We start from the raw sequence: 12960 nt of genomic DNA, 5'->3' as shown, positions 1-12960 counted from the left end.
ACAAACTCCATGGTTGCGGATCCGCTTACTAAGGGACTACCACCCAAACAGTTTCATGAGCACACTGCTAGTATGGGTGTTATGTCAATTGAGGAAATTCAGTTTTAGTGGGAGTTTGTTATTTTAAATGCTTTTTTTTTCAGTTGTAGACATTTTCAGTTACAGTTATGTAAATTTATTTTCTGCAGAAATAAATTTCAAGTTAAGTCACACTCTGATTATGATTTAAAGTTTGATCTCAATAAGGTTAAAGGGAGGACCAGTTGGAAATAGGCATGTTACGGTCACATTGCATGAAATTTCCATGCTACACATCCACTTCATGATCCTTGTCATTCAGTTGTGTTGGCATATGTGACCATTGATGGGTCGAGTTACCTTGAGTGTAGCGAAGACTGCTTTGATCCTATGTTGATGTGATTGATGGACCGGATTGGTTATAGATACATTTCGGAATGACAACAATTTTGAGCTCATAAGGTTATTTTCACAAACATAATTATAAGGTTGCACATATAGCCCAAGTGGGAGATTGTTAGATCAATTTTATTTATATGGGCTTATATGTGAATAATTATGTGTGTGGGTTGTCTATTAAGTTAAGTCCAAAATAAAGTGATCAATTAATGTTTCGGGTTATTGGGCTTTAATGTATCTGATGGGTTGTGGGCCTTTAATGTGTAGAGACATAAGTGTAATTTCTGTTTTTATGATGGGTTAAAACGGAAATATCAGAAGATATTATCTATAAATAAGGGTCATGGTCCCCAGATCTCGCGTTGTCACTTTCACTATTCTCCCCCCCATTAAGAAAATAGATCTGAAGAGAAAACTAAAGGATTCTCTCAAGGAAAGAGCGCGTAGATCTGGAAGATCAAGACACGTTCTAAACAATTCAGAATTATGGCTTCAGGTACGCTTCCGCTTAAGTTTTCAGTCATATTCTTAATGATTTAAACGTGATGGATTCTGCGGTTTATGGGTTTTCCCCAACAGCATCGACTTAGAATTTTAAAACATTTTGTATACAAAAGTTGTAAGATGTAACACAGAGGTTTAACCCTAAAAATTCCGCATGCACGTGGTCGCTCGAGCGCATCCATGCACCGAAAAGGTGAACGTGTCCTCCACGGGCCACATCATTTTTCAACTTTGGCTATATCCGAAATTTTTTGCACTGATTTTAGGTTTTGGCTATATCGGAAATAACCTTTTAGCAGCAACCAAAAACCCTTGAAAATCATTTTTGAAAATACGCATTCTGAGCAAAATCAACTAGGAATTTTGAAAAAAATTATATAGAACTCAACAAGACATAGCTACTAGAAAAACATGGCCTAAGACCGGCCACATGTCATTTCCTTGGCGCCACAGGAGTTCAAAAATTCTAGTTTCTGAAAGTTATCGGAGTCATTTCCGACCTATTTTACAAGTTTCATGATTTTTTGAAAAAAATTCTGATTTGTTAGGAATTTTTGTTTTAATTCAAAAAAATATTGAACTTGATTTTCTACGAGAAATAGAATTTAAGGAGTCAAGTGTTAAATGCGAGACTAACACAGATAACATCACAAAAATTATTATTTTATGGTTATTGAAGCAATCAGACGAAGAAAGCATGCTATTTAGTAAGCTATTCAGGTGATGTTTTATTACAAAAAAAAATTTCTATATAGCTTTTTGACATTCGGCCTGGTATTTACGATAAAATTTAAATCATATCATTCTTAGATATTTCATCATATTGAAATGTCACATTATATTAGTCATATCGTATTGCATGTTTGATATTGCGAGAATGTTATTGATTTTCAATAATTCATAAACTACTGCAAATAAATGGATGACAGATTATTAATTGGAGCCCTGGACAACGATAATCGTACCATAAATTGAGTCAACTGGACAACGTAACGTTGAACCACAATGTGAGTCCAATGAATAACCGGTTGTCAACCCGAGTATATGGTTAATTTGAATAAAATGACTTCGGTCCGGAAATTTGAGTTCACATTGGATCGTAAACGATACATTATATAAATCATATTTAAATATGTGAGAAAAGTACTATATCGAAGGTTGGTGGAAGCCACCTCTCTAGCATACAATATCTAGAAACCAGTGCAATTATTGTGTTTTTGTTGACCTCACTTTGAATTATAACAATTTACCGTTTTCCTCTCATTTATATAACATATTGAATTATTATACTGATATGTTATAGTTCTACATTTTATATTAATTAAGAAAAATTTATGTTCTCGCAAAGTTCTAAAAGATTTAACATCTGTTATCCTTTCTATTATTGTAAATGTCAGATATCGGAGTATTAGAGCCTGAACCAGATGAACTAGAAAAGTGAAAAATATTATAGAGGGATCTTGTTTGTTATTTTATCTAGTCTAGAATTTGTAACTTATTATATCTAAGTTATGGATCGTCATATTATAATTGTACTCCTGTAATTAATTAAATAAATTGTACAAATAAGAATAATGTTGTATAAGTCTGGGACCCACAAAGAAGTGGCCGCCTTTGGAGTGAAGATGATCGGAAGAATTAATGGAAGGAGAAGAAGAATGTTGATGGTGATAGCGGAGCGAAAATCGGGAGAGGTTCTTATTTAATTAAAATTTTAATGTAAAAAAAATTAAAACAAAGTCTAATTTAATGTACATATTAATTGCAATGGAGAGTTCAGAAATAAATTTTTTTGAAAGTAGAAATATTTTAGCATGAAAATCTGACACGAGGACTAATTTATAAAATGAAAGTATGTCGAGGCCTCGCAAAAAAACGGAAGTTATAGCAACCGTTTTAATAATTTTAGGCTATATGTCAGAGTTATTATGTCTTAAAATTTGCGATTTAGCGAAGCAGCCGACGAGGCTGCAGCCCAAAAAAAATCAGCAGCATAGGGTAGAACAAAAACCTTACATGGTCTTGATCCAGGCACTCTGCAGGATATGTGTGTGCGCCTTTCTTTGTGTGACATGGAAACACTAGATTTTTAACTTTATTCCAAAATTTTCTGCTATGTCACCAAGATTTAGTTGTCCATTGTCCATTTAAACATTCAATATTTATCTTTACATGATTAAAATTAGACTTCTTTACACTGTCAAAGCAAGCTTTCAACGTATGGATGCATGCTTTCGACCGCGCCGTGATATTTAAACATTTGAGTAGCACGTAACGGTAAACTAATTGAAAATTTAGAACCATTTAAATGTTGAGACTCATTTGGATGTATTCTTTGATTGAACTTGTACTTTTATTTCATTTCGTTGATAGAAAATGAAATTTCATAAATATTTTTCACTTGTTAGCTTTTTCGTTTGATGGTAGTTTGAACCGAACTATAATTAATTTAGAAATAGGCATTTGGCATGTTGCCTAGAGTAGTGGGAACAATAATCATGGGACTTTGAATTCTCGTTTGATGGGGGCCTCCATTGTCTTTAGTGGGACAAGTTTTCATCAGAAAGAAAGTGGAACACGCTGCATTTTCAAGCAAAGCAAAACCACCATCTTTACCTAACTAAATATACTATGTCATCATCATGTTCTTGATTTTCCATTATTTCTCACCTACCACTAAGTAAATTATCTTCAAAATATTTGAGCAAATTGAATTTGCTATCCATGGAAAACCTTGTGTTCTTAAATCACAAACTAAATATAGATGGTCTCGAGCTTTTTTGATTTTCATACATACATATTATGAATACAATTTGCCTAGTGTGAGTGAATAAAAAGAACAGCTACCTATTTTGCGTTCTATTCCTACGTTGTTTGTTTCAAGCCAAGTTGATGTTTTGGTTTTCTTGCATTTTGTTTGCCGTATCAACTCTGTTTCTTGACCAAAATCATCACCTGATCGAATCTTGAAGTTCATAGAATCTGCATCAAATGAACATGGAAACCACTCGATTCACCTACAACCAGATATCGGACCCAGAATCTGAACCATCCTTTTCGGGTATTCTTGAAATCCATGTTCATCATGCAAGAAACATTCACAACATATGCATATACGACAACCAAGATGTTTATGCAAAATTCTCCCTCACATACAATCCTGATGATGTTCTCTCTACCAGGATCATCAATGGAGGCGGCAAGAACCCAGAATTCAACGAGGATTTGATCATGAAAATCAACATAAGGAATGCTGTGCTCAAATGTGAGATATGGATGCTTAGTAGAGCCAAGAATTTCATGGACGATCAGCTTCTTGGATTTGCTCTCGTCCCAATTTCTTCTGTTTTGGGTAAAGGAAAAGTGACTCAAGATTTCGATCTTTCTTCAACTGATCTGTTTCATTCCCCTGCGGGTACCATCAAACTTTCGCTTTCCTTAAATGCAAACACTCCGCTGAATCTAATGTCAGTTCCTTTCGCTGATTCAGTTGCTGATTCTTCTACCACTTCTGAACTTTTAGTGGATAAAAAGATTTCGGAAGATTACTCGAGGATAGAATTTCCTGACATAAATGTAGTTGATGAAAATCAGCAGATGGTTGCAGAGTATTTTGATTTGGCTAAAAATGGAAGCCTTTTAAAGGCGGATGGCTTGTTCCTTTGCCTTGGGGCTGCGTCAGATGTGCTTATCGACGACTATGAAATGGCTGGCAACTCGTCTGAGGGGTATCATTCGGCTTCAACATCACCTGATGGAAGTATCCAAAACTCAGGTCTTCATACAATGGAGAAAAGAAGTCAAGTGTTCAGTGATTATTCGACTTCGTTGGATGAGAATGGATCAATCAAAGCAGAAACTTCTATTTTGAAGAAGAATGACGATTCCCAATTTGGAAACAAGCTTAACTTTTCCAGTAAAGACGTGGAAAGCAACATAGAAAGGAACAAACATGCAGTGAAAATAGCAAGCAATATTAAGCTTGAGGCCGAGGAGTCCGCCATGCAGCAACAGATAGTTGATATGTATATGAGGAGCATGCAGCAATTTACAGAGTCTCTGGCAAATATGAAGCTTCCAATGGACTTAAATAAGCCTCAAGCTGATGAACATGGCGATTCGGTTCAGAATCCGAATGAAAACGTAGAGCCCGACGACAACAGAAAAGATGGTTCCAGGGTATTTTATGGCAGCAGGGCATTTTTCTAGCAAAAATTTATCATTTAATGGTTATGTTTCTAATATGTTGACTCGATTACATATCAAGAAACAAGATCATTTGCGTTCAATAACCTTCTCCGAATCTCAGAAGCTCATGTTTTACACATCTATATATATTGTGTTTCAATTCCATATATTACATGACTGGAAGTTACTTCTGTTGATGAGAGAATAAATCAGTTCAAGGCTTCGACAATCTTGTCGAAAGGGAGGGCCTCATTTTCACAATTTGTTCTTCATCAACTCCCATCATTGCAGCTGCAAATCCTGCTTCGAAGAAGCTTTGGACAGAGTCTTCCATGTATTTTTTCGCTTCTCTAACCGTCATTTCTTTCCCAAAATTCCCAAGATTGCTCGTCAGTATATCATCTCCTCTCAACACAGCTGCTAGTTGTATCAGTTCCTGCTGAAATTCACTTACTTTGGCATCTTCATTTGCATCTCCTTGCCTGATCTTAACTGGAGTGGGAAGTTTCTCTACGTAAAAAAGAGTATCAAAACAGCAACTGTGAGAAAATTTAGAGCCAATTTCAGAAATTTAAAGTTGTAATGAAGCTAATCATTTAGTAACCTGCACAATCCGTTCTTGGAGTACTGCGCTTGTTCAAAATGCCTTCAAATGTGCCAGCCCATTTTTCTCTCTTCGTTAGAGGAGGCGATGACAAGTTAAATATCTTCCTGACTGTAGCCGGAATAGAAGAATGCTCGTATTCCGAAGTCGGGTAAGGAGAGCCGTTGGGACCATGAACAACTGTACCATTATGATAATAATCTGAGTGTAAGACTTCCAAAACTAGAGAAACACAAATATGAACACGTATAAGAGTTTCATCATGCATATTTAGAAGACTGTTCTGTCAAATGTTGACTGACGTAATGTAAAGAATAAGGGAGGATATTTTGCTTTTTTACTTCTTCTTCTTCTTATCTCCTTTTTGTTTATGATGCCAAAGATGATGGTGAAGAAGATCACTTTCCATGATCAAAACTGAAAATCACAATCAGCGTCACCATTTTCAAACTTCAACGACCTTACTTATTATGACAATGAATGGCCGTGATGTTACATCAGATGAGGACAAGTTAACAATCAAATTTCCAGTAGATTCTTGATTAATTTATTCATTTTTCAACCCAATTTCCTATGTTTCATCTATTAATGATCCATAATTTTGCACCAACTACCATATTTATTATGCTAATGAATGGCCATAACAAGTTAATAATCAAATTTCTAGTATATTCTCGAGTAATTAGTTCATTCTTCGACCTGATTTCCTATGTTTCATCAGTTCATGATCCAATAAATTCATTAAAGAGCTGCAACAAGAACGGGATTTTTTTCGCAAGTAGGATGGGCCATATTCGCATCTGCTGCATTAAATCAATGATTCATACCACGAGAATCCCATCTAGAATACTTTTCGAATAAAGAATCACCTTAGAACTAGTAATAACGAAAAAGATATTAAACTCACCAGTGCCCTTTTCAATCCAAGGAGAAATAAGGATGGCAGGAACTCTAACTCCCAATCTGTCAAAATTGAACAAAAATGGTTCAGGCCCCACGATCCCATCGGGGTTCGGAATCCCACGATTCGGCGTTGGAACATGATCATAGAATCCTCCATGTTCATCATATGTAATCACAAACAGAGTTTCATTCCACTGAGGACTGCCCCTAATTGTCTCATACACCTCCTTCACAAACATCTGCCCCTGATACACATCATGTGATGGATGATCATCGTTAGCAGGCTCGATCTTTGAATCTGTGTATCGTTGCTCGATAACAACGTAGCCCGGTAATTTTCCATTTTTAGCATCCTTCTTGAACGTCAAGTCATAGGGATGAAACTTCGTAAAATATTTGAGTTTTCTCAAGTTTCTGTAAAAGAGAGTGGCTGGAATGTTTTGGAAGTATATTCCAAATGATATCCCGGCATCATCAAGATCCTCAAAAATGGTTCGTTGCGGGAATCCTTTGGCGAGCTGTGCAGGCACGTTTGACGTGGCGCCATGGGAAGTGCCCGAATGAACGTATAGACGGTTTGGTTGGGTCGAAGCCGGAACGGATGCAAACCACCTATCCACCACTGCAAATTCAGACACCAAAGACTCGTACACAGCAACCTGAGAGCAGAATTTTAAAAATTTGAAATTTCATATTTAATGTTTCTAAATATTAAAAAAATCAACATTAAATTCATTCTCGTCCACCCTTTATCAATTGAACAAAAATATGCATTCCACTAAGATATTCAGTGTGAAAGATATTTTTATACAGAAGAGAATGGGACAAAAAACAACATAACAACAGGTCTATGCCCATTAAGCTTAAAGAAATGGCAAATTAACGAAAAAGTGACATCATGGTCTAATGCAGATCATTAAAAGCTGCAACTTCGGCCTAACTTTAAAGCTTTAAATAAATTATTGCCACAAAACATAAATGCCGACATGAAATTTTTTTAAAAAAAATTCATACAAAAACCAACTGCCTGTTCTCCGACAGGTGTATTTTCAAGCAAAGACAACAAATATAGAACCAAAAAACAGACAAAAAATTAATGAAAAGAGTAACCTTTTCAGGACAAAATCCATTCATGACACTCTGTGGCATGTTAGGATCCATGGATAAAGCTTGCTGAGCAAACCCATTCATGGGGGGTGTGTTAACAGAAGTGCCATTTGATCCAAAAATCTGTTCTCTAATAGCTTGAAATGAGTGGCCCGGATCAGGGTCTACGAAATGGGATTTATTCCCAAAGAAAATCTTGGATGAATTCGGATCATTTGTGTTGAGAGGGTTGGTTTCAGAACCATCAACGCCATTGATTTCAGGGTTGAGCTTCTTCATCCATCCGAGCATGTGGTCGAATGAGCGGTTCTCCATTACCAGTATCACCACCGTCTTTATTGGGCTGGCGGCGGAGGTACGATACGGGCGGGAGGCGGTGAGGAGGAGGATGATGATGAAGGTAGCCGCGGCTGTGGAGGTTTTCGCCATGGATGAAATCTTGATTTTGCAAGTAAGATTTACTTTGAGGAAGAGGATACTTTATAGTTTGTATGGTTCACTGAACTCATGCTATTATGCTTTTACCTTTTACAAATTACAATTTTAAACATTTTTTAAGCATAAAAAGAAAAATTATAATTTTTTCCCCAAATAAAAGACATATAATCTTTCTTGAAAAAGATTTGAATTTCCTTCTCTTTTTATACTTTTATTTATAATCTGGAATATATATTACAAAAAACCTAATCTAAAATAACACGTGGCAAAGATATTTGGTCTTGTTTACTTCCACGTATCATGACATGTTTTGTCATTTAACCCAATTTGCATGCATTTATTTAAATCTTATCTCATTTTCATTTACGTTTGTATTTTTTTTTTTTAGTTTGGAGAGTTTGTTATATTACAATTTCAAATTCGTAATTTTATCTTAAATTTGGAATTTTGTATTAGAGTATGTGTTATATTATAATACAACACATATGAGGTTGTACGTATGATAGTGATCATGAAACACATATAAGTTACTGTATATTATAAGCATGTCTAGTCAATTCAACCGTCTAAAAGAAGATAAAACTCGCTCGAGTACGAAATTAACATAAGTGGTGTTATGTAACACATTTCATTGGTAGGGACATAGAGATATTCAAACATACAGATGAGGATGCTCATGAGTTCACTGAAGAACCTCACTCGGTTTTTAAAAGTGGTTATCATTTATCGAGTAGATAAGTCCATGGTTATGGTTGTACAACATTAATTCTTACGACCTGAGACAACACTGAGTCTTTTTTACGTGCTAGTGTTATACTTTGACTCATTTATCGGATCCATGAGAGTAATCAAGTGACAAGATTGAGCGTAGTGGCGAGGCATATATGATTCAGTGCATTGCATTCGGGGATTCATCTTCCGCATATGGGTGATGATATCGTATATGATCTTGTAACATCCAAAACCAACATACGTAAATCACATGCATGCAAATGAATTAAATTATATAATTGTTTTATTTAATTGGTTTTAAATGCTTAGTTGAGGCATATGATATGATTAAATGATTATATGTCATTGTTTCATGAAATTGTAGATTTTAACCGAATATTCGATAACAGGCTAAGAGCCCGGGAACGACGGAGATAAAAATAAATATTTTTCATTAAATATTTTCAATGCTTCAAAATATGATTAAAATGATTAAATTTTTCTAAAATGTTAGAATTTAAATCATTTTACGAGACGAGCTCGATTTTATCCAGGAAGCCAGTTTTGAGCAAACAAGGGACATTTAAAATATCAAATGCATTATTTTTAAAAACTAAATTTTATAAATTTTTATTTTTCAATTAAATAAGTGTTATTGGGTCCAATTTAACTAAATTGAGTATGCTCAATTGCTTCTATACTTTGAAAGCCAAAAATCTAAGCCCTTTAACATGTAAATTAAAATCTATTAATTAAAATAAAAAGCTAGGTCTTGGAGACACCTATCAGCCGAAACACCACACACACAGTGCATCATATTTTGGAAAAATTCAAAGAGGAGAAAGCTAGTGTACTTCATTGTCCATTCGTCCCTTTTCGTGCCCCTCGCCGACGATCGTGGATTCGAGCATTTTAAACGCAAATGTACGTTTTATAAACCTTTTGACACATCATTCAAACTATTATAGGCATGTTTGATGTATTTTTGCATGAAAAATGTTGGTGTTCGAATTGCTTATCGTTTTGATGATTATTTTCAAAGTTTTGAAGATTTTTATGTGCATATGATCATGTTATGATTTCCAACGAGTACAGTGCCAATCTAGGATGTTTTATGGATAGAACAAGGACGATTTAATGTGGAAACGAGGCTGGAAATCGAGCTTGGCTAGCTAAGAGGAGTCCTAGGCTTTTCACGACTTCTCGAGTTGTAAGGGTGCAGCAAAGGGGAAATGGGACTTGCGGCTCAGCCTGGGCTTGGGAAGGGAGTCGTGCTAGTGGCTAGGACTGTTGTACAGCCGATAGGGGAAGAGCCCACGCGTGGGGGCAGCTGCTGAAGGATGGTGCGCGGCTGGGCTTGCTGGGGTCTGGCATGGTCCAGTAGGGTCTAGGGAGGATGGTCTAGGGTAAGGTCAGGGGCTGGTGCTTAGTGGCTCGATCAAAGCTTCAGGAAAGCACGCGGCTCTTGTTCTGCTTGCAAGGGATTCTCGCATGGGCTGGAGGGCTCGTGCGGGTTCATGGGGGTTTGGTTGGGTCCCTAGGAGGTCTGGTCAGATATTGGCTCGAGGTGGCTCGAGTGTGGCTCGAGAAAAATGCAAGATGGCTCGAGGAAATAAGGTAGGGTTCAAATTATAGCTAGAAAAAAAGGGTCGAACAATGGTCCTAAGGGGTGGAGTCATGGTTCACGAGGGTATTTTAGGTATAAAAAGTCTACGTTTAAATTTGGAAAAGAAAATATTGAAGTTTAAATTAATTCGAGAATAAAACGCTTTACGAATTAGTAATTAAATAATTAAATCAAAATCTTCCAATTTACGTCAAATAAAATATCTAAAATTTAATTTAAGCTTAAATAATTATTTGGATGGTTTAGAGTCAACCAAATAATTAAAGTCAAAACGAGAAATTTTACGTCTAGGGGCATAACAATCATTTTACACCTGGGTACTACGAAAATTCTTGTCAGCATTCCGAAGGATCATAACGCATGATAAATGATATAAAATGATGATTTTGATAAAAAAAAAATGGAACTTCATGATTTACGGTAAGCTGTGCAATTTTTAATGTTAAACTACTACTTTTGGAAAGTCATGATTTTATGTTAAGAAGGAAAAAGAAAAATATTTTGAGTGATGTGAATTGACTGTGATAAAGGATATAGAGAATATGGGGGATCCGTTTTATGAAAGAACGGTGAACTTACAATTTTATGAGAATGTCGTGAGAGAAAGACACCAGATGGAGCCCGTTTACAGGACAAGGTTCCAGAGGGAGCCTGACGATCGTATTTCCATGGCGGTGCCTAGTGTTCGTCCCCATGATCTATGGTGAGCTAAGATTGATTAGTCGACCAGAGAATAAAAGACTAGTTACTTTCAAGGATCAAACTTCACCCAAAATGATAAAGGTACGATTTTATAATTTTACGATATATGATTTATTTATGCTTAAAAGTTATTTTAGATAAAAGTATGTTTTAATGCATGTGCTTATATATGTATTATTTGCTACTCATGTTTAGAACATGCTGAGTCATTAGACTCATTAGATTTGAATGTTGCAGGTGATGATGATATTGAGGGAGGCGCTGATGTTTGAGTAGATCGAGTAGACAGTACATTCCCAAGGAACATTTATTTCCGCACTAGATTGAGAGGAAAAGTTTAAAAGATTTTGTTAAGGATGTTATTAGAGATTTTATGCTTTATTTTGAAGTTAATTTTGATCATGTTAAAGGTAGAAGTTGAATTTTTGGTAATAAACAATTTTAGAGATTTTATGCACTTGAGATTCAAATGGTTAAATTATTTTGATTTATGAAAATGATAAGTTATTTATAAATGGTGATTTTCGAATTAATAGATATAAAAAAATTAGTAGAATTTCAAAATTAAAAAGTAAGGTCCGTTTCAGATCTAATGAGTTTATAGTGCTTTGAATCTCTGGACATAGTATAAAATATGCTTTAAGGTTAAGTGGATCCCTAGTTGCACATGTATTGTCATTATGATCACTCAAAGATACATATCATCGTTATCAAATTCATATGCAACCGTCTATATACCAATGATTTTAGATTCGGTAGCGATATTTGAGATGAATGGATTGTATTGTGTGTTAATTATAATGTGTGTTAATTATAATCTACTGGTTCTTGCAAACACTATTAATGAATTCATGGGGTGATAGTAATAGATGCTCTTACCACGATTCTACGGGTACAATCAGAAATTAGTTCTGATGTTCTTATGATCAAAGGCTTGAAACATAGAACAAAGCTAACTACGATAATCCCGAATAAAGGATGAAGTTATCCTAAATCAAAATGAGATGTGGACCCCAGAGCTAGCTGTATTTATGAACCATTGAGGATCACACAAGTATTGATTTCTTAGTTCCCGTTGAGATAATCAAATTCAAATTGCTGAATTTGGCACTGGAGTTTGATACAGACAAACTTTGTTTGCTTATAAAGGAGTTTATAAGTGTATTTATTGCTAGAATATGAAGAGAAAGAGTAAAAATGCTAAAAACAGTTTAGAGAATACAATTGTCTAATTTGTGTGGAAGTGTTCCGAATTTGACAGTCACCATGTATAATGCCCGAGATTATAGGTTGGTTAAATGAAATTATGAAGTGTTGCTTGAAGAAGTGACCGCACTCGTGCCTAGTATTCTATCGCACCCGCGGTTGTGGCTCATGAAATGTGGAAGATTTACAGTAGCAAGACCGCACTCGCGGTGCAAGAGCTAGTGCACCTGCGGTTGTTATTCTGAAATTTTGGATGTGATACAGTAGGGTGAGCGTACCCGCGGTGAAAACAGGACCGCACCCGCGGTCGTCGATGTTGAAAATTTGGAAGGAGATGCCGAGAGCTAAGCGCACCCGCGGTCAAGAAAGAGCGCACCCGCGGTGTTACTACAGTGAGGTCACCGCACCCGCGATACATGACTGAGCGCACCCGCGGTCGCTATTTCTGAATTTTTGGATGTGGTGCCGTAAGCGTAGCACACCCACGGTCTGGACGATAGCGCACCCGCGATCTAGCGTGTTGAACAAAGAATAAGCCATGTGTTCCTCACCA

The 12960-nt window shown here is 36.0% G+C and overlaps 2 protein-coding genes across 5 annotated transcripts; one reads left to right on the top strand and one right to left on the bottom strand.

Annotated features, from left to right (window-relative positions):
• The first annotated feature begins 3526 nt into the window (after positions 1-3526).
• LOC140831044 (uncharacterized) lies at positions 3527-5176 on the top strand. 4 transcript variants are annotated; one of them, XM_073194750.1, is made up of 2 exons: positions 3527-4336; positions 4445-5176. In XM_073194750.1, exons 1-2 carry the CDS (start codon positions 3913-3915, stop codon positions 5128-5130), a joined length of 1110 nt encoding a protein of 369 aa, XP_073050851.1. In that variant the 5' UTR covers positions 3527-3912; the 3' UTR covers positions 5131-5176. The 4 variants fall into 4 exon arrangements, with proteins under 4 accessions (XP_073050851.1, XP_073050850.1, XP_073050852.1 ...); XM_073194749.1 differs by having other exon boundaries at positions 4412-5176; XM_073194751.1 differs by having other exon boundaries at positions 3528-3982; positions 4104-5176.
• Positions 5177-5181: 5 nt separating this feature from the next.
• Positions 5182-8247, bottom strand: LOC140831043 (non-specific phospholipase C2-like). Its single transcript, XM_073194747.1, has 4 exons — positions 7727-8247; positions 6621-7275; positions 5714-5893; positions 5182-5619 (listed from the first exon to the last, which is right to left on the bottom strand). Exons 1-4 carry the CDS (start codon positions 8150-8152, stop codon positions 5324-5326), a joined length of 1557 nt encoding a protein of 518 aa, XP_073050848.1. The 5' UTR covers positions 8153-8247; the 3' UTR covers positions 5182-5323.
• Between the last annotated feature and the right edge of the window lie 4713 nt (positions 8248-12960).

This window comes from Primulina eburnea, chromosome 4, assembly GCF_022965805.1.
Source record: "Primulina eburnea isolate SZY01 chromosome 4, ASM2296580v1, whole genome shotgun sequence".
Classification (NCBI taxonomy): domain Eukaryota; kingdom Viridiplantae; phylum Streptophyta; class Magnoliopsida; order Lamiales; family Gesneriaceae; genus Primulina; species Primulina eburnea.
This window is presented reverse-complemented; position numbering and strand designations above follow the sequence as displayed.

Bases quoted from the DNA above. Each gene is read 5' to 3' on its own strand.
- LOC140831044 (XM_073194748.1), top strand. From the start codon at position 3,913: ATGAACATGGAAACCACTCGATTCACCTACAACCAGATATCGGACCCA.
- LOC140831043 (XM_073194747.1), bottom strand. From the start codon at position 8,152: ATGGCGAAAACCTCCACAGCCGCGGCTACCTTCATCATCATCCTCCTC. The intron at 7,276-7,726 runs GTTACTCTTTTC...TTCTGCTCTCAG, and splicing joins ATGGATTTTGTCCTGAAAAG to GTTGCTGTGTACGAGTCTTT. The intron at 5,894-6,620 runs GTGAGTTTAATA...ATAATGGTACAG, and splicing joins TTGGATTGAAAAGGGCACTG to TTGTTCATGGTCCCAACGGC.